The sequence below is a fragment of the Heterodontus francisci genome, chromosome 3 (assembly GCF_036365525.1).
Source record: "Heterodontus francisci isolate sHetFra1 chromosome 3, sHetFra1.hap1, whole genome shotgun sequence".
Taxonomy (NCBI): domain Eukaryota; kingdom Metazoa; phylum Chordata; class Chondrichthyes; order Heterodontiformes; family Heterodontidae; genus Heterodontus; species Heterodontus francisci.
Genome location: NC_090373.1, coordinates 167,741,388 through 167,763,399, shown reverse-complemented (window position 1 = coordinate 167,763,399; position 22,012 = coordinate 167,741,388). Strand labels below are relative to the sequence as shown.

Sequence of the window (22,012 nt, the reverse complement as noted above, 5' to 3'; positions counted from 1 at the left end):
AAAAATGTGCCGATGCCTACATAGAGACAGCTGGAGTCGCCGAGGCCACCCCCACCACGTAATTGGGGGGGAGGGGCAGCAACCCTGTATATTTAAATGAGCCGCCACACAAGATCTCGGCGACATGGGTGGGGGGGGGTGGGTGGTGCCATTTCTTTCGCCCGTCACCACTCCCGGTAGCAGGAAAATAAAATCCAGCCCAGTGACTCTGAGCCGAAGTTCCTCAAGCCACAGACATTTACTGCAGGTGTGTTTGCCGTGGATCACACTGGAGTCCACCAGCTCCCACATTCTGCAGCCGAAACACATCACCTGCCCTGCCATCTTTATTAGGTGTTAATTAATTTATTTTTCTGAGTTAATTTATCATTCATAAACCCCATTACTACTAAGCTTTACTACTGCTAGTAAACCTTAACACTCCTATTAAAACCTTCATAAATTACCCAAGTTTCAGAAGATTCTTATTCTTATTATATCAATTAATGTTATACTTACCCTGATTAAAATTCCTTAGTTTAGATAAGAGAAAAAGAGAAACTACTCATTAATCAATTAAGCACTTACCTTCTTTGCTGTGACGTCACACTTCAATTTTCTTTGGAATGCGCTGAACCCACAGACTCACCCCCCCCAGCTCTTCAAACTCTCGCCATTTCTCCAGGTGACCCTCTATTTCTGGGAAGCAACTTGTGTTTTCTACAGCTACTGGGGGCTGAAAAAAGGTAGAAAAAGGTGCACCTCTTGAGGGCGGCACAGTGGCGTAGTGGTTAGCACTCCAACCTCACAGCTCCAGCGACCTGGGTTCAATTCTGGGTACTGCCTGTGCAGAGTTTGCAAGTTCTCCCTGTGACAGCGTGGGTTTCTGCCGGGTGCTCTGATTTCCTCCGACAGCCAAAGACTTGCAGGTTGATCGGTAAATTAACCATTGTAAATTGTCCCTAGTTTAGGTAGGTGGTAGGAGAATGGTGGGGATGTGGTAGGGAATACAGGATTAGTATAAATGGGTGGTTGTTAGTTGGCACAGACTCGTGGGCCAAAGGGCTTGTTTCAGTGCTGTACCTCTCTATGACTTTTTCCCCTCTGCACCAAATTCCCACAAGAACCAAATTCCCAACTTTATAGGCTGTCTATAGTTTACTCTGGCATAGTCTCCTCTCCTTGTGTCCCTTTATTTCCATCACATATGGGCTCCAAAAAATATTAGAGGTTCTTGCTTCGTAATGTGGTCACAGCACCTAAACAACTGCTGGAGTTCAGTACCCATGTTATATGCGAGGTTAATATTCCTTAAGGGACGTCAGCTTGCTACTCACCTAAAGTAGTCACATTTTGAGCCTGTAATTACATTGTATATTCCACGGAGTCCTTGGGTTCGAATCACAGCCTTTCAAAGCTACATTTTGTATGCTATCTGTTGGTCTTAGCTGAAGGAATTTTAATTGAGTTCTACCTAAGTGGAACCTGTGGGTACCCCAATGGCCATTCCTCTCAATGTACTGGTTCTGGAGAAGTAAGGGCATAACTTGAGGAGCTTACAAGGCCAAAGTGTTCAAAATGATAGTTGTCTGCTGTTTTATGTAACTTTACCCTGCAATGAATCCTTGCCATTAAGCAGGCAGAAGAGAAGCACCAGTGGCAGAAGTGCCTGAAACATTCTAAGCCTAGCAGTCATTTACACATCTGCAATACCTAGTAAAATAACTCCTCCACTTTTTATATCTGTACCTCGAAACCATGAAAAGAACAACCTTTCACCAATTACCTTAATCTGCATCATTCCAAAATAATATCAAGTCATATTACAATACTGTCATCCCAACTTTTTACCAGCCTATGATATGGTGCAGATCTGTTACACTCACGCTTCCCCTTAGTGAAAGTGCACATGTATATCTTTCTATTTCTTAACAGTGTGCTCCTTTTAACTCTTTTTCCAGTGGGAAGAGGAAGTGTTTGCCTTTAGGGATAGTGCCATTACCGCTTTGTCGGCAAGAGACCCGAAGATACGGACACCATTGGTATTGATGTATGGTTGTATGGGCCTCTGTTGTATGTAACAATTCTGTAATCATATGAATAGATACAGCTTTTCCCTAAGAGACAACAGTATTGTCAATTTCAGCTTATATACTTTCCTTGCTGCATGCTCTCTATGTAAAGGAAAATAGGGCATGGTGCATAACAGGCTGCTGATTCATTATCACCTGTTTTTTGCTACCGGTGAAAAAGAGTTTCACCCACAAAGAGTTTTAGTGTGTGTCTATATTCTCCTGATTTCTGTATCCTTAGGTGACCTTTAATTCGTTCTTCCCCATCCCTACTCCCTGTCTTGTCCTTTGACTCCTTACTAGGCCTCCTGGTACCCCCACACAAATTGGCTGTCCAACCCCCATTGCTTTTCGCCATGTTGTACCTAGCAACATGCATCTGGCACGTTCCATATCACTTAAGTACAAATCATATACTTCATCATTTAGTAAGTATACAAATTTGACATAATGGAGCTATCTCCTTAATAACATTTAATTTCTTTTCAGGTTTCCCAGGTGGAGCATACCTACGACCAGAAAGTCACTAAAGCTTCTAATTCTCATCTCTTTTTTAAAATTACTGTTCATAATTTATTAAAGATGGTTTCCACTTTCTATGTATTCTATATATTAAATATACTTGTGCTATATTGTACATTATTTTACATTTAATATATCATTTTAAGTTAAATTGAGTTTAATATATTATGCATGCAATTATATTTTTTTAATTCATTCTCAAAACATGGTCATTTCTGCAATGCCAACATTTATTGCCCATCCCTAGTTATCCTTGAGAGGGTAGTAGTGGTCTTTCTTCTTGAACCCTTTCAGTCTGTAGGGTGAAGTTACTCCCACAATGCTGTTAGGTAGGGGATTACAGGATTTTGACGCGGCGCTGATAAAGGAACGGTGATGTATGTACAAATCAAAATGGTGTGTGACTTGGAGGGGAACCTGGAGGTGTCGGCATTTGCACACACTTGTTGCCGTTGTCCTTCTAAGTGGTGGAAGTCACAGATTTGAGAGGTACTGTTGAAGAAATGTTGGTGGCTTGCTGCAGTGCATCCTACAGGTAGCACACACCAGGGATGATTAAGGTATGATTCTATGAGTATGATTATTGCTTGGCTAGTCTGTGGGACTGCTCTCCCTACTTTGGCACCAGTCCCCAGAAGTTAGTGAGGAGGCCTTTGCAGGATCAATTCAGTTGGGTGTGCCTTTGTTTTTGTGGATGCCGAGGTTGCAGCCAAGGGGTCTGTCTAGTTTTGTTATTATTATTCTTTTCTGTAGTGGTTTGACACAGCTGAGTAGCTTTCTAGACCATTTCTAATGGCAGTTAAGAGTCATACACGTTGGTGTGGACTGGAGTCACATATAAGGCAGGCAGATGGGGATTTATTTCCCTCAGGGACATTAGGAAACCAGATGAGTTTTTACGACAATCTGACAGCTCCGTGGTAGTTGTTACTGGCACCATCTTTTCTTATTCTATGTTCAGTAAAATTCTTCACACAAAATATCAGGCAGGATAATAGGGATAAAACCCTCAGGGATATTCAGCATGAATTTGGATGTTAGTCTGGTAGAGTTAGGATACTTAACTGAACCTGTTTTAGCGAGCCACCTAGCCTTTTCTCATTCTTGACATTTCACATGCGCAAAGCCTTGAGGTTGTAATTACTTGCTAAAGATATTTTGCCTTATTCACAAGATACACTGCATCTTCAGCTAACTTCTTGTAGACTTTTCCTGTTTTTATTAGGCAATTAGTCTGAGGGTGGTAAATGCATTGTGATGTAAGTGGAAGTGACATGATGTAAATCCTAAAGTATATGGCATCACATGACTGAAACTATAGAATTATGAGTGTTTTGTTGTGGCAGCAGATTACTGTTAACTTCTATATTATAATATGTTTTCAAAATCAATAAGTATTTATAGACAAGTTTGCATTTGAAGTCTATATATTGCAAATGATTAACAATTATTTGGATACTGGATCTGCAAATTTGCCAAATCTCCAAATTAGATATTTATGTTAATATTTTAGGTAGCTGGGATTGTTAAAATATTTTTCATTATATTATGTGATAAATATTGAATTTATATTTTAGCTATTTCTATGAGATAACAAGAATGTTTACTTATTGCAAATTGTCATATTCAATATTTAATGTGACAATGAAAAAAGGTGAAATAAGTAAATACAGTGTAGTACAAAAATAAAATCCATCGACACACAGAGGCATTATACTTTATACTACACATATGGTCTGGAAATGAATGCCAAGATCATCAGTTTTGAAGGCTGGAACTGCTACCGAGACCACTCTATTCATATTACTCCCCATGGTCATTGCACGCCTATGTGGATTGTAAGGAAATGTTATGTTCTGTATAGCATATATATTTTTACATATTAAAATAACTGTTATTAAATAGATGAATTGTTTAACAATCACATTATCCAATTGAAATTCCAAATCAAATAATCATGTACACATGTAACTAGAACAAGAAGTGCTGCTAAAACGGGAAAGGTTTTTAATACTTGGCTTCTGTTTATTTCAGAAAAAAATGACATAAATTACAGTTGACTGAGGATATAATGTAACCCAAGTTTTGAAACTCACTGCGTTTCACAGCATTTTCATCAACAATTTTACCTAAGATTGGAATAAAACTGTGGTTATCATGGCTTCAGTGATCAGTGTCCAGTTGAAACTTTTCACCTGCCTAGATCCTGTTGTCCTGGTTCAACACTCTTTCTTAGCCCAAGTTCTCTTTTCTATAGCCCAATTACTGTTTTCAAACCAAATTGACAACTCTTAACCCAGTTTCTCCAGGCACCAATTGTTATTTGTTAACCCAATTACTTTGCTCTGGGTCACTCCAAATACATCAAAGTGGCAAAAGTCCAGGTTTGTTACAACCCAAGCTTTATTTAATGTGCATTTTGTATATAGGATGTTGGTGTAGTTTTTATCACTGTTCATGAGATGGAATCTACTGTTGCTCTTCACTTTGTAGTTTAGAAATAGTAGCAGTTCTATTTTCCAGAGGTATATTTGAAAAATTATCTTAAAAGCATGAGAAACTAAAAAAACCTTTTGAAATAAGATACAACAGTCAATTGTCTCCTGTTCTCTCTTTGTTCTTAATTCTTGCTTTTTTCCAATTCTTTTCTTCTCTATTTCAGCAAGACAATAGAAATCAGAGTAATTGATGATGAGGAGTATGAAAAAAACAAGAACTTCTTCATTGAGATTGGGGAGCCACGCTTGGTGGAGATGAGTGAGAAGAAAGGTGGGGTACCTGCTCAGAGCTAAGGCCTTAATGCCATGCCTGAATGTCACTCAGGGATGCTCAGCACTATCAGATGCCCAGGACATAATGCACACATTTAGTTATGTGTAACAGGGTAAAAACTTCTTAAACGCCAACTTATCAAAAAAAAATTGGATACAGCATGCAGACTTGGCTCTTTTGATGAAAGCTTCAAATATGCACATGCAGCCTTTCAAGTGGTAGACTGTGCATTTTGCCGTGCATTGGTTAAAAATAGTGACCAGAAAAGATCCATTCAAGTTCAAAAGCTTTCACTTTATGTTACAAACTAATAAAGCAGATAAAAATTCAAAAAATAGAAGTCTTCTAAATATCAGATTAACTCATTGAGCTTTATAGCAACAGTAATAAGTTTATACCCTATTACATATTAACATTATCTGAATGTGATGCAGGCTTCCTCCCTTCATAACATCTCACTAACCATCACTTAGTTTACTTAAGCATGTGTGACTGTGATGGACAACTCCAATCCATTGTTTGCCTTTGTCTTATGTTCTTACAGGAAAACCATTACCATTAATATAGTTGACCGTGGGGAATATGAAAAACAAGGCAGTTTCTTCATTGCACTTGGTGAACCTGTATGGATCAGAAGAGGAATGAAAGGTGTGAGAGTAACAAAAGACATTTTGAGAATTGTTTTCTTCTCTGTTTGTGTCCTACTCTCACACTGACTTTCTCCTCTTACTTTACTATCTAAAGCCTTTACCATACCAGACTGTTGGGTGTTTTTTCTGTGTCGTTTTTTTTCCCATGATGAATGTTGAACTGTCTTTGTGCTGTACAGATTCTGAAAGTCAAGTTTTCTATTTTTATGCACAGTGCAATTAGCTAGTTTTATTGAGGTTAGTTTTCCTCTGTGGAGTACAAATAAAGATAAAGAATTAAATTAATATGATTACAGGAGGTATTCTTGAAAAATTAGTTCCGTTTTTATCTAAAGAATTAATCGAAACATTGATCATTTTTAAAAGGGAGGTTTTATTGTTATGTATTACAGTTAATCAAATCTAGTTCACAGGGACTTGTATTTTGACAATTTTTTAAAAGTCACAGAAGTTGGGCCATGGGAGAGTTATCCATTGCTAAGTATCTGCACATTTGTTCCCTGTACTAAATTAGGAAGAATTTACACACTGCCCTGCACATTGTTGAAATAGAGATTTCACATGTCACACCAATGCTATAAGTGATTGAAGTTATAGTTAAAACATTGTTTTTCTTTTTGTAACCTTTCCATTGTTCCATCTTTAGGTTCCTTATTTGTCTTACTTTTCTTTTATACATTTGTTCTCTTTACAGCCTTGTTGTTGAATGAGCTAGGTAAGCTTCATTGTCTTCTCAGTTTGTTTGCTGTATGCATTGGCTGTAACATGCTAGCTATCCGTGTGATATAGAATTGTAGAGATTTGTAGGCAGTTGCTTAGACTACATTTAAAGAGTAAATCTCACTTATTCCTTTTAAGGATTAAACCTATGGTACAAATGATTAATTATTAAAATAAAGCTTTCCATGACGCCTCAGTGAATAAATACGCAATGCAATCTGGTACTCTGACATATAAAGCAAAGAAGTCTCAGCTTTGAATCTTGGCTGTGCTTAGTTTGCCAATTTACAACCACAGAAGAACATGACTACTGTAGTGGGCATCGGTGCTCCTGGATTAGTCAGAGGAAGATTGGGCAGGGTGAGCTGTCCAATGACTCCATGCTGAAACTGAGTGGATGCCATATGAGGATAGGACTTGGCTAAGGTGGACTATGATCAAATAGCCTGGCAAACAACTGACTGTCTTGATTCACACATGTTATCAGCATGCATATGGAAGCTGACCCCAATGCCCTGTTTTCTCAAACCTTTTAGATCTTCAGATAAGATAGTAGAGTACTGCAACCCCTTATATAACTGTAACTCAAGCCGAGTTACCAACTCTAGGTATTGGGAGAATTTCGGGGGGGGAAATATTAATTGATTAGCTTTAACTTATTTTTGTTTGAATTTTGTTTTCTTTTCAATATTTAACCTGTGAATGCTAATGACATTGTCAGGGAAGGTTGGCACCTAAGCGTGAGGAAATATAATTAACACACTGTTGAAAGGATGAGATTAGAACCATGATTCTCTGGTCCGAACCTTGCCTTTCAACTGAATACCTGGGATTAACTGCTGTTTCTGCTGATGCCTCAGCTCCCTTGACTTTAGACAAGTTTCTTCTGACATTTTTTTCAGAGTGCTAGTAAGAGTACAGAGGTATGGGGTCAGTTTCCATAGGTGTGCTAATGACACCCAGCTTTACCTCTCGACTAGTTCTCTTTACCCATGACCATCTGTGTGCTGTTAGAGCACCTGTCAGATATCAAGCTATGGATGAGTCAGAACCTCATCTAGTTCAAAATGAGAAAGAGTAAAGATGTTATTTTTAGGTCCTGCTACAGACTCCACTGCCTTGCTTCCGACTCCATCCTCCTCCCTGGCCACTTACTGATACTGAATCGGGTTGTGCAAATCCTTGACCTCCTATTAGACTCTAAACAAACATCATCCTGTCATCCTGTCCATAACCAAAGAATTCTTGCTTCAATCTCTGCCCTTAACTCAGACCCTTTGCCATTGAAACCCTGATTTAGTCACCTCCAGACTAAATTTCCCTCTGTGGTTCCTCTATGGTCTTGGCCCACCATGTCTCTGCAGTTTCCTCCAGTCTTATGGCCCGTCTAATGACTTTCGGTCCTATGGATTTTGTGCAAACCACACACCCCCCAGCCACTCCCTCATCTCTTTTGTGCGGTCATTGGTAGCAGAGCCTTCGGTTGCCTTGGCCCTACCCTCTGGAACTGCTTCCTACACTCCTTTACCTTTCCTTATCTTTCAACCAAGCTTTCAGTCGCTCCTCTTAACCTCTACCTCTTTAGTTTGGGAGTCCATTCCCAAATTCCTATTTGTTCCTCTCGCCGCCCCCCCTTCCCCTCTCCAGTAAATCATCTTGGAATGCTTACCTTGAAGATGCTACTGGAATGATATTAAACATTAATTATAATTTTTTGAAAATGCATTGATGGCTTTATAGATTCCTGTGCTAGCACTATGGATAGAATAATGGGGCAGCTTGGTAGAACTGCCAATCCAGCACATCAATTTCCATTGTTATTTGGTTGCAGAAAAAAATCCAATAAGAAATTGATATTATGTTAGTTTCTTTTTCCTTTCTCCATCTGGAATGGCTGGAGTACTCCTCAGTGAGTCCTTTCTCATTCCTCTCTAGCTGTTTGGTCAAACTAAATTTGATAGGGCTTCTGATGATTTTTTTGAGCTTAAAATGCCCCTCACTTACCAAGTAGAGAAACATTTCCATGATGACATAATTCCAGTGGACCAAGAAAAATAACCAGCTAATACTTAGGGGAGAAATTTATGCTGGCATTGGGGGTCTCAATGTTGGGAGAAACCGATGCCGAGATCCCCGCATTGTCTATTCTCTGGAAGGTCTGCCAAATTTAGTGCCAATCAAGCACTTATGTGGACAGTGGCAGGCCTTCTGGAGGAAATAGGATCCCATCGCCAGAGGTCCCGGCCTTGCAGAGCTGCCGGCCAATCAGAGGCCGGCAGCATCAGTGCCACCATAGAGGTGATGGCTGCTGCTGTAGCTGCACCAAACAGAGGCCAAGGAGCGTAGCTGGAGTCAGGCCTCTGGTAGGTCAGGGCGGGAGGGGTCTTGCGGGGTGGAGGTTGTGTGGAGAAGGCAAGGGGGCGGGGTCGTCAGCAAGGGCCATGCTGTGGCCCTCAGTGGGCCACTCCCTTCCCAATGCTAGGTCCCTCGTTTAGGCACTGAGTGCCTTTGAATAAGGGACCCCACCCGCTGGAGCCGGAAAGCAGTCCATACGGTTTTTCCTACTGTGCTTCAACAGGGCCGCCAACCACATGGGTAATTGCGGCTGCAGTGGGAAAAGGCCCTTAATTGTGGATTAATTGCCCAGTTAAGGGCCTCAATTGGCGGGAGGGTGGAAAAGCTGTTCACAGGCCTTCCCACCCTGAACAAAACATCGGCTGAGGCAGCATGGTGGCGACAACCCCCCCCCACCACCATCTCACCCGATTTTATGCCTTCCACACCTCAAGACCCACTGTTGGGGAAGAGCATAAAATTCCACCCCTAGGGCTGGATTTTGTAGTCCCGCCGCCGATAGCGGCAGCAGGCGTGGAACATGGCAGCTGTCCCAACAGGACCTGCACCGCTGCGATTAAGCCACTTTACATATTGACAAGAAATGCTGGAATCACTCAGCAGGTCTGGCAGCATCTGTGGAAAGAGAAGCAGAGTTAACATTTCGGGTCAGTGACCCGAAGGGTCCGATGAAGGGTCACTGACCCGAAACGTTAACTCTGCTTCTCTTTCCACAGATGCTGCCAGACCTGCTGAGTGATTCCAGCATTTCTTGTTTTTATTTCAGATTTCCAGCATCCGCAGTATTTTGCTTTTATTACATATTGACAGCTCGGCTTTGGCTTTGGCCTCAGCCTCTGTGACACCGTTCACAGCATCACCTGCTGAAGGAGCAGTTGCTGGTGTATCGTTAAAAGGCTGCCAGCCCTGCAAACAGCACAGCATAACAGAGTTCACCCCTTCCACCCACATACCTGACAGAGTGCAGAGTTCACCCCTTCCCCCCACATACCATACAGATAGCAGAGTTCACCCCTTACCCCAACATACCGTACAGACTGCAGAGTTCACCCCTTCCCCCCACATACCATACAGATAGCAGAGTTCACCCCTTCCCTCCCACCATACCCGACAGAGTGCAGAGTTCACCCCTTCCCCCCACATACCCGACAGAGTGCAGAGTTCACCCCTTCCCCCCACATACCCGACAGAGTGCAGAGTTCACCCCTTCCCCCCACATACCGTACAGAGTGCAGAGTTCACCCCTTCCCCCCACATACCATACAGATAGCAGAGTTCACCCCTTCCCTCCCACCATACCCGACAGAGTGCAGAGTTCACCCCTTGCCCCCACATACCATACAGAGTGCAGAGTTCACCCCTTCCCCCCACATACCCGACAGAGTGCAGAGTTCACCCCTTCCCCCCACATACCGTACAGAGTGCAGAGTTCACCCCTTCCCCCCCACATACCGTACAGAGTGCAGAGTTCACCCCTTCCCCCCACATACCATACAGATAACAGAGTTCACCCCTTCCCTCCCACCATACCCGACAGAGTGCAGAGTTCACCCTTCCCCCCACATACCTGACAGATAGCAGAGTTCACCCCTTCCCTCCCACCATACCCGACAGAGTGCAGAGTTCACCCCTTCCCTCCCACCATACCCGACAGAGTGCAGAGTTCACCCCTTCCCCCCACATACCCGACAGAGTGCAGAGTTCACCCCTTCCCCCCACATACCCGACACAGTGCAGAGTTCCCCCCTTCCCTCCCCCCATACCCAACAGTGCAGAGTTCACCCCTTCCCCCCACATACCGTACAGATAGCAGAGTTCACCCCTTCCCTCCCACCGTACCCGACAGCGTGCAGAGTTCGCCCCTTCCCTCCCACCATACCCGACAGAGTGCAGAGTTCACCCCTTCCCCCACATACCGTACAGAGTGCAGAGTTCACCCCTTCCCTCCCACCATACCCGACAGCGTGCAGAGTTCACCCCTTCCCTCCCACATACCCGACAGCGTGCAGAGTTCACCCCCTCCCCCCCCATACCAAACAAAGTGCTGAGTTCACCCCCCCCATCATACCCACAGAGTGCAGAGTTCACCCCTAACCCCCCCCATACCAAACAAAGTGCTGAGTTCACCCCTTCCCCCCCCATCATACCCACAGAGTGCAGAGTTCACCCCTAACCCCCCCCCATACCAAACAAAGTGCTGAGTTCACCCCTTCCCCCCCCCCACCATACTCACAGAGTGCAGAATTCACCCCTTCCCCCCCACCCACACCATACCCAACAGAGTGCAAAGTTCACCTCTTACCCCTCCCCATACCCATCAGAGTGCAGAGTTCACCCATTCACGCCCCTCCTCCATACCCAACAGAGTGCAGTGTTCACCCTTCTCAACTTTGGTGGTGCCAGCTTTCCCTGGACGTGAAGTGAAGGCACGTGATTGCTGCAAGTCGCACTGAAGATCGGGAACTGAAGGTAAGATCGCTGCGGTCTACCTTTTAGTTCCTGCAAAAATGCCATTTACATTTGCTAACTCACGTCCTGTTGCAGACAGGCGGAGGGGCTTCCACGGACCTTCCGCCGCCAGGAAGATTGGGCCCGGCAATCCCAGCGATGAGTTCCGTGGCGGGCTGCTGCCTTTCCGATTCTCCTCCTCCCCTCTCAGCCACGAAAGCCGACATCGGGCTGGGAACAAAATCCAATAATTTTAAAAAATCACAAGCCCTATCAAATTTAGCTTGACCATGCAGCTTGAGAGGAATGAGAAAGGACTCACTGAGGAGTACTCCAGCCATTCTAAATGGAGAAAGGAAAAAGAAGCTAAGATAAGCTCAATTTCTAATTGGATTTATTTCTACTACCAAATAACAGTGAAAGTTAACAGTGTTGCCCATTAACAGGGAAATCCAAATAGGATTGTCTTTTAAAACTGTGCCAAGAAAATTAAATGAAAATTGTCTGCCGTAATATATATTTTGAATAATAACAGTATTTTTGATGTTATCACTATTAGGACCCTTCACAAAGACAGGTATGACATTGTTTATTAGACACCTATTTCTTTAAATTCCAAATGCTAGTTTTTAAGTTTACAATATTTTAAAGATGTTCAACTACACTTTTTTGTTTCCCTTTTTACCCTCCTCTCTTTAATTTTGAAGCAAAATACTTCAATGGTAAGATTTACTAAAATGAATTTCCTGTGCACTGTGTAGTAATAATTATTAGATAAACGTCATAGCACTTAACATTGCACCAGAAGTCTCAGGACGTAAGGTTTTAATAATATTTTGAAACCTCAAACACTTTCGTGTCTAACAAGCAGATAGTAAAGGCCAAGTAAACAGTTAATTAAATTATCAACCTATTAACCTAAAATTTGATACTAATAAGATGAAAATATTTGTGTTTTTTTATTGTGAAGGGGTTCTGAACAGGAAAATTATTTTATGCTGTGGATCATTCCCATGTTTTTAGGCCATGCTATCTACAGGAAGGTTCATTTTAGGGACAATCCGATTCCATCTACTGTCATCTGCATTGCAGGTATAATGAGTACTTCTGTACTGTAAATCATTGGCTGCATTTCATTTAACACAGAAATTGCACTTTTTAAAAAATTTAAAAATGCATTTTTGACATATTCAGTAGTCTACATTTCACACCTCACTCATTAGATGTAATAGCCTGTCAAAAGGGAATGAAGCACCATAATTATAATGCTACATTAATGTTCTAAAAGTTCTGCTGTGAATATAAACTGCTTCTTTACACTTTGTAATTGTCATCTTGTTACTTTGGTAGTTATTAGTATTTGTTACTAAAGCCTCTAGAGTAATCTTTTAATTAACATCAGGATTTGCATGTACTTGCCTATTAAGCAGATTAACCATATACCATACCATTCCACTTACTGGTGCTCCAATAGACTGCTATTTGGAGGATTTATGTATTTATTTTACATATATTTTATACTTAGAAGATATGGGATACCTGATGTCAAATTCAAAAATATAAATATATTAAATATATTTACAGTGTATAATCATAGAATGTATGATTTACATAATACATTATTTCTTCAGTTAGTGCATTACAGGGTTCTAGTTGGTGCTATCACTTTCTTCCAATCATTTCCTGTTTATAGTTCAGCCCCATAGGCAGTTTAGTCAACACTATGAATTTAATAAATATTTTTAAAATATATATTTTGATAAGCCTTGTAAAAGGTCTTATGGCATAGATGCATTTAAGGGGAATCTGGATAAGCACATGAGGGGGTATATGCTAATGGAGTTAGTTGAAGAGGGTAGGTGAAGACTTGTGTGAAGCAGAAACGCTTGGGTCGAATGACTTGTTTCTGCACTGTAAATTCTATGTAATTCTATTATCAGCCTCTAGTGCTAAATGATTCCATAGCCGCAGACATACGAACATACGAATTAGGAGCAGAAGTAGTCCATTCGGCCCCTCGAGCTTGCCCTGCCTTCAATACGGTGATCTGTTTGCGTCTCGAATTCCATACTCCCATCAACCCACAATAACCTGATTCACTTGCCTAACAAGAATCTAGCTACCTCCGCCTTAAAAATATTCAATGACCCCGCCTCCACCACCTTCTAAGGCAGAGAATTCCAAGGTCGCACAACCTTCTGAGAGAAAAAATTTCTCCTCATCTCTGTCCTAAAAGGGTGACCCCTAATTTTAAAACAGTGCCCCCTAGTTCTGGACTCACTCACAAGAGGAAACATCCTTTCCACATCCACCTTGTCAAGACCGTTCAGGATCTTATAAACTTCAGTCAAGTCTCCTCTCACTCTTCTAAACTCCAGTGAAAACAAGCCCAGTGTTTCCTCATAAGACAACCCGCTCATTCCAGGTATCAATCTGGTAAACTTCCTCTGAACCGCCTCCAACACATTTACATCCTTTCTTAATTTAGGAGACCAAAACTGCAAATAGTATTCGAGGTGTGGTCTCACCAATGCTCTGTAAACTGAAGCATAACATCCTTACCTTTATTTTCAATTCCTCTTGTAATAAAGAGTGGTATTCCAGTAGCCTTCTTTATTACTTGCTGTAATTATACAGAATTGCCTTTCTGCCATTTTCCTATTATTCCTTGATTCAAATTCTGTTGGAATTAATTCCTGATGTACCTACCATTCTGATTACAAATGCTGTCACTTACACAAACTTCTATTCCTCATTGATTTGCAACTCTTTAATCATTATGCATTTTGCAATTTACACATTTTAGCACTATTTGAAATATACAGAAGGTGCAATATATATTGGGACTGTATAATTTCATACGTGTTAGATCCTCAAACTAATCTAATTTTAATGCATGCAGAAAGACCTGGACAACATTCAAGCTTGGGCTAATAAGTGGCATATAACATTTGTACCACACAAGTGCCAGGCAGTGACCATCTCCAACAAGAAAGAGTCTAATTACCTTCCCTTGACATTCAGTGGCATTACCATTGCTGAATCCCACAACATCAACATTCTGGGGGTCACCATTGACCAGAAACTTAGCTGGACCAGTCCCAAAAATACTTTGGCTACAAGAGCAGGTCAGAGGCTGCGAATTCTGTGGTGAGTAGCTCACCTCCTGACTCCTCAAAGCTTTTCCACCATCTACAAGGCCCAAATCAGGAATGTGATGGAATACTTTCCACTTGCCTGGATGAGTGCAGCTCCAACAACACTCAAGAAGCTTGACATCTTCCAGTAAAAAGCACCTTGTCCACCACCTTACACATTCACTGTCTTCACCACCGGCACACTGTAGCAACAGTGTGTACCATTTACAAAATGCACTGCAGCAACTCATCAAGCCTCCCTGAATAGCACCTTCCAAACCCACGACCTGTACCACTTGGAAGAAAAAGGGCAGCAGGCACATGTGAACACCACAACCTCCAAGTTCCCCTCCAAGTAACACGCCATCCTGACTTGAAAATATATCGCTGTTCCTTCATTGTGGCTGGGTCAAAATACTGGAATTCCCTCCTGAAGAGCACTGTGGTTATCCCTACACCACACAGATTCCAGCAGTTCTAAAAGGCGGCTCACCACCACCTTCTTGGGCAATATATGCTGGCCTTGCCAATGACACCAACATCCCGTGAATGAATAAAAATAAATCTGTTCTTTTTCCAAAAGTTTCAAATCCTGTCTAGTTTGTAAATGGAGGATTAACAAACTACAAATGAATCAGGCTTGGAAGAATGCTGTCAAGTGGCGCTATTCTGATTCAGGACAGCAAGTATTAATATACCAGGTATTGGCTGCTTTAGACTTCATACCTAGGTTAGATGGCATTTTCAAGGTATAAAGTGACATTCATTTCTGTAAACAGCTAAAATATGAACAGCTAAGATGTAGTTGGGGACTCAGGGGCTAAGCACAATGAACAACAGTATAAAGTGCACATTTTTTTCTAAAAGCAACCAGTTTGGTACAGCATTTTTAAGATATTATTTTGAGATCCCCAAACTTTGGCCAGACATATCACAAAATCAGCAGTCTCAGAATTTAGTGGGAGTTGCACATAAAATGGCCTTCAGGTGCTGAAAAAATCTGTGGGCCCTGATTAAATACTAAATTAAAAACATTGAAGTGTATAACTGTAACACATTCAATGTAAGTTTATGCAATAGCATTCAAATAACATAGTACCTGACCATGACTCTTATGAAGTTAATGCCATAATCTGAACCTTTTTTTAAAGCTGGGGTGTCTTAATATCCTGCATGTAATACCTCTTAATACTGCACGAATGGAGCAGTTTATAATAAACTACTTTGGAAACAGAGATCTGCTCAAAGTTGATTCTAATTGAATTCCTACTATAACTCTTCACGTGTAATATGTTGCTAGTTATAATCACTGGGCTATAATCCTAGTGGTTATGCCAGATTCACACCCACTAGTGTCTTCCAGCATTATCTCCATAGGGTTTTAGGGGAATCAGTGGGCGGGCATGTGTATCTAATTGGTCAATCCACCTTTATCCTGAGACCGTAATGTGGCCTCCCAACTCCAAGGCAGGGGGGCTGATACATTACTTGTTAAAAACAATTTCCTTTTTTGTCAGGATTCCCCAGCCTCGGCCCCATTGTTGAGTTGACTAGAACCTACCTGGAGGGTGGTACACTTCATCTCTCCCAGCATATCTGTTTTCAGTAATACACTGGTCTGTACAGGTGCAAAGAGGGCTGGGTTCCATCGAGCCCTCGTCGTTTGGATCCGTGGTTGGGGGGGAGGGCCTGAAGCTGGATGAGACCTGCCACGGACCTTGACGCTGGCAGGGCCCGGCCCAATATTGCCGGCGGCGGCGAGGCCTTGTGGCAGCCCCCCCACCACTTGGCGACAGCGCCACAATTTAAATATTTAAATAAATTACAATACCTGAGTTAATGACTCTCCCTTCGCCTCCTACTATCCCTCTGCAATCTTCATCCTGGCGGCCGGCACTGCCACGCCTTCAGATCCTCGTCTGGTGAAATGAGGCGCAACACTGGTGGGGAGGGCGGAAGGAGGTAAGTTTCTCAGTGCACGGGGGGTGAGGCAGGTGTGGAATGGCGTCAGATTAGCTTCATGGGTGTAGGGAATGGTGGGAAGGGTTATAGTGTAAAGTTTGGGGGGGTGGTGGGGAAGGTAGATTGTGAAGGCAAATGTGTTGCGGGGGAAGGGCAAATAATTAATTGATATTGGAGGGAATGGGAGAGGAGCAAACTGAAACGTATTTATTTATTTTAATTCAATTTCACTTTAAATATTTAAATGTCCCAGTAGGGCTGACAGCCCTTTAAAAATGGCATCAGCGCCTGCGCACAGGCAGCTGACGCCATTGCTAGGGATGAACAGTCCACCCGCCCCCCACGTAATCCGGTGGGGGGCGGCCTGCACCGGCCACTTAAATGAGTTGCTGCGCTTGGAATCACGGTGGCCCTTTTGCGTGCGGGCCACCAATTTTTTCTCACGCCACCGATTTGGGCTTATAGAATTCAGCCCTCTGATTGTGGAGAATCTCTGCCCTCTTGATGCCATAGATGTTGTATGGGGCGTATGGAACTTCCTGCCCTTTAAAAGACCAATCACAAAATTCCAGAATTGGAGCATAATCAGGCCCGTTCATTTTTTGGGTGGGTTGCAGAAGAAGCCAACTGGATTAACAACGAATTCCGCGAAAATTCAACCCATTATGGGCTGGATTTTACCAAGCCCTTGATGTCAGGCTGTGTGACAGGGGGAGCCACAAGATGGTTCTGGCAGCCACGGAAGCTGACACCAGGAGGCCCTGGCCCGAGCCGGTGGTGGTGAGGCTCCATGGCGGCGAGACTCCATGGCGGCTACCCCTGCTAATGGGCGACGGGACCTGGATTTAAATATTTAAATTAATGACATGCATAAATTTAAATAAATGTATCTTGACTCTTGCGAGCCCGCCGCGATCTTCGGCATGGCGGCCGGCGCTCCCATGCCTTCAATTCTCCGCCCAGGGAAAGCCAGCGTGACGTTGGTTGGGGGGGGGAGGGGGGAGGAGTTAGGATTTTCAGTGTGGGGGTTGGGGGGGATCTTGATCAAATAAATGTAATGGTGTAGGGGATGGTGGGAAGGGGTGAACTTTAAACTTTGATCATTCTGGGGATGTGGAAGCTCAGATTTAAAGGTTAAGTGTTTTGGAGGGAGGAGGGAAAATAGTTAATGTAATTGTTATTGGGTGGGAAAGGGGCGTTAGAAATTTATTTGATAAATTTCGGGGGAGTAACTTAAAAAATTTAAATATGCCGGCAGGGCTGGCTGCCTTTTAAAAACGGCACAAGCGCCTGTGCACAGAGAGCTGGTGCCATTTCCGGCGACAGACAGCCCGCCCCTTCCACATGATTGAGGGGGGCAGGCCACCCCGGCTATTTATATGAGCCACGCGCAGAAGATCGTGGCAGTTCTTTGGCATGTGGCCCAGCATTTTTTGAGCTCACCGCCGAAATTGGCGGCGAGCTCTTAAAATCCATTCCTTTGTTTCGTTACTGGGTGTCACAAATAAAAATAACTTACAGCATTTAATTAAATTATAAGAAAAGTAGTGATAAATTAATATATTAACTAAAATTGTGAAAACATTATTTATGGAGTGTGAACAATAAAGTTTAAGTACTCATTATGGTTTGAGATGCAAGCATGAGTTTGACAAATGTGTCTGTTATAGTGACAGCATTTTTATGCTTTTGTTGTTTCATTAATTTTAAATTAAATGTACATTGAATAAATATTGCAAAAATATATAGCTAGATCTAATTATGTACTTTAAATTTAAAAACTTCAGAACATTGAAAAATTACACTGTTATCATTCAGTAAATTATGATTGTTTCCCGTTTTAGATAAATTAGTGATCTAAATTAGTGAACATAAAAACTGACTGTAAAAGCTTCTATAGATATGTGAAGAGAAAAAGATTAGTGAAGACAAATGTGGGTCCCTTGCAGTCAGAAACGGGGGAATTTGTAATGGGAACAAAGAAACGGCAGACCAATTAAATACATACTTTGGTTCTGTCTTCTCAAAGGAGGACACAAATTACCTCCCAGAAATGTTGGGGAACATAGGGCCTAGTGAGAAGCAGGAACTGTATGAAATCAGTATTAGTAGGGAAATGGTGTTCGGGAAATTGATGGGATTGAAGGCCGATAAATCCCCAGGGCCTGATAATCTACATCCCAGAGTACTTAAGGAAGTGGCCCTAGAAATAGGCCCAGTAGATGCATTGCTGGTCATTTTTCAAAACTCTATAGACTCTGGAACAGTTCCAACGGATTGGAAGGTAGCTATTGTAACACCACTATTTAAAAAAGGAGGCAGAGAGAAAACAGGGAATTATAGACTGGTTAGTCTGACATCAGTAGTGGGGAAAATGCTAGAGTCCATTATAAAAGATGTAATAGCAGAGCACTTGGAAAACAATGACATGATTGGAGAAAGTCAACATGGATTTACGAAAGAGAAATCATGCTTGACAAATCTGGAATTTTTTAAGGATGCAACTAGCAGAAGAGATAAGGGAGAATCAGTGGATGTGGTGTATTTGGACTTTCAGAAGGGTTTTGATAAGGTCCCACATAAGAGATTAGTATGCAAAATTAAAGCACATGTGATTGGGGGTAAGGTACTGACATGGATAGAGAACTGGTTGGCAGACTGGAAACAAAGAGTAGGAATAAACGGGTCTTTTTCCTAGTGGCAGGCAGTGACTAGTGGGATACCGCAGAGATCAGTGCTAGGACCCCAACTATTCACAATATATATTAATGATATAGATGAGGGAATTAAATGTAATGTATCCAAGTTTGCTGATGACACAAAGCTGGGTGGGAGTGTGAGCTGTGAGGAGGATGCAGAGAAGCTCCAGTGTGATTTGGACAGGTTGAGTGAGTGGGCAAATACATGGCAGATGCAGTATAATGTGGATAAATGTGAGGTTATCCACTTTGGTAGCAAAAACAGAAAGGCAGATTATTATCTGAACGGCGATAGATTGGGAAAGGAGGAGGTTCAGCGATACCTGGGTGTCCTTGTGCACCAGTCGCTGAAAGTAAGCATGCAGGTGCAGCAGGCAGTTAAGAAGGCAAATGGTATGTTGGTCTTCATAGCGAGAGGATTCGAGTACAGGAGTAAGGATGTCTTGCTGCAATTATACAAGGCCTTGGCGAGACCATATCTGGAGTATTGTGTGCAGTTTTGGTCTGCTTATCTGAGGAAGGGAGTGCAATGAAGGTTCACCAGACTGATTCCTGGCAGGATTGATGTATGAAGAGAGATTGAGTCGATTAGGCTTGTATTCGCTAGAGTTTAGAAGAATGAGAGGGGATCTCATAGAAACCTACAAAGTTCCAACAGGACTGGATAGACTAGGTGCAGGAAGGATGTTCCCGATGGCGGGGGAGTCCAGGATCAGGAGTCACAGTCTAAGGATAATGGGTAAACTATTTAGGACTGAGATGAGGAGGGATTTCTTCACCCAGAGAGTGGTGAACCTGTGGAATTCTCTACCACAGAAAGCAGTTGAGGCCAAATCATTAAATGTATTCAAGAAAGAGTTAGATATAGTTCTTAGGGCTAAAGGGATATGGAGAGAAAGCGGGCACAGGGTGCTGAGTTTGGACGATCAGCCTTGATCATATTGAATGGCGGTGCAGGCTTGAAGGGCCAAATGGCCTACTCCTCCTATTTTCTATGTTTCTATATAAAGATTGTAATATACACAGCCACAGAAATCACAATATTCCTTTATATGGGTCATCTGTAATGATCTTTTGAACCTTAAGAATTCAATTGGAATTTAACCTATCAGGTTTCCGATATGAATCAGCAAAATTAGTTTCAGAATGCTGAAATTTGAAGGTTTTTTTGTAGTTGGGCTTTCCCCAGTTTCTTTTCTTTAAGGCCAGTTGCCACCATATGTTCTCTTAAGCAAGGACATTGTCTCTTCATGACTACTGTCACTACTGCATTGTGAGTGAGTATCAGAAAGGGTGATTAACATGAAATTAGCTGCAAAATGTCAATTTTTAATTTTTCCTCCGACTGCTCACCGAGTAACCCAGATGTGGATAGACAATACTCAAGCGACCCAGAGCAGGAATGTTTGAGTGACAGCGAATTATCCTGAGACTCAACCTTTGGCCTTTCCCTTTGATAATCCAGTGCTCAGCCTCTTAAACTATCCTCCTGAGCGGTTATATCTAACTACGTGGGTTTGGAAACTCGATCTCAATGGTGGTCTGCAGTTGGCACTAAACCAAACATTTACTGTCATACATTGCACATCAGTGTTTCATGTCTTTCTGTATTTCAAACTAAACTTGGTGTACCTAAAGGCATGTCACAGAGGAATACACTTTAAATTTGTGATTCAGACTATTGTTTGCAAAATAAATATTTTGACATATATGTTCTAGGATGTAGTATAATTGTTTATATCACATCTGACTTCATCTCCATGATGATCATGTCACTCAGGGAACAAACAGCACTGCAGGAAAAAGAACATTTCCCAGCAACATCACCAGAAGCAGTCCACAATCCACAAAACAATTTTCCTCACACTTACAATTCAAATTTATATACTTTCTATTGCTTTTGTTATATTTTAATGTTTTAGGTCAACAGAACACATAATGAAGAAATGTGAGATATGATCTATTTTTCACTTTTGGCACTGATCATAACTCATTGATGACTTCATTGCTCATAAGTTAAGAGGTCTGCTTACTCTGGGTTATAACTTACAACCAATAAGTCCTAATACTGCATCCACTATGTTTCAAGTGATCAGTCTAGTTCGTCTCATTGATGTTACTAAATAATTGACATAGTCCGGAATTTTACACCCACCAAAGAGCAGGAAGGGGGTGGGGAGGGGGGTGCGGTAGAATGGGGCAGGAGGCTTGGGGGACCCTTCCCGGCCTGCTCCTGCCTCCGCCGCCACTTTACGCAGGGCAGTGGCGATGAAAAATGGCCTGCCCACCCCAGGCCAATTAAGTCCCGTAAGTGGCCACTTAAGGGCCTCTGCCCAGCACCATGGGGATTTTACTCGTGGCTGGTAGGGTGGCCTAGGCCTGAGAGCAGCCGCCTGACAAAAGCAGGCGGCTCTCTGACGGCCTGGAGAGGCGCTGGGGGGCCCTCATGATTAGGCACCCTGTGCCCAACGGAGGGCCACCCCCGCTGCCCCAACCACCCCCAACACCCAACATGCCCCCCATTACCCCAATCTACCACCCTTGTCTCGCTGGCGCCCCACCAATCACCCCGGACGAGGCACCAAAAACTTACCTTTGTTCTCCGGGCTCCCCGACACAGTCTTTCTGATGGCTGGGTTGCAGTCCCAGCAGTGGCCACCGCTCCTGGTGGCGCTGCTGGGGCTAAGAGCTGCTGG

The 22,012-nt window shown here is 42.6% G+C and overlaps 1 protein-coding gene across 5 annotated transcripts in view; it reads left to right on the top strand.

The window, feature by feature from the left end:
- LOC137363949 (sodium/calcium exchanger 1-like) overlaps positions 1–22,012 on the top strand; it is a 401,527-nt gene that overhangs the window by 271,650 nt on the left and 107,865 nt on the right. For 3 of the 5 annotated variants that reach the window (XM_068027457.1, XM_068027463.1, XM_068027464.1), the window contains exons 3-4: positions 5,890–5,993; positions 6,690–6,710. In XM_068027457.1, the coding sequence (XP_067883558.1) occupies positions 5,890–5,993; positions 6,690–6,710 (125 nt within the window). Of the gene's footprint in view, positions 1–5,235; positions 5,343–5,889; positions 5,994–6,689; positions 6,711–12,077; positions 12,096–12,225; positions 12,241–12,541; positions 12,611–22,012 lie in introns of all 5 variants that reach the window. The other 2 variants (XM_068027472.1, XM_068027466.1) reach the window with 2 other exon arrangements.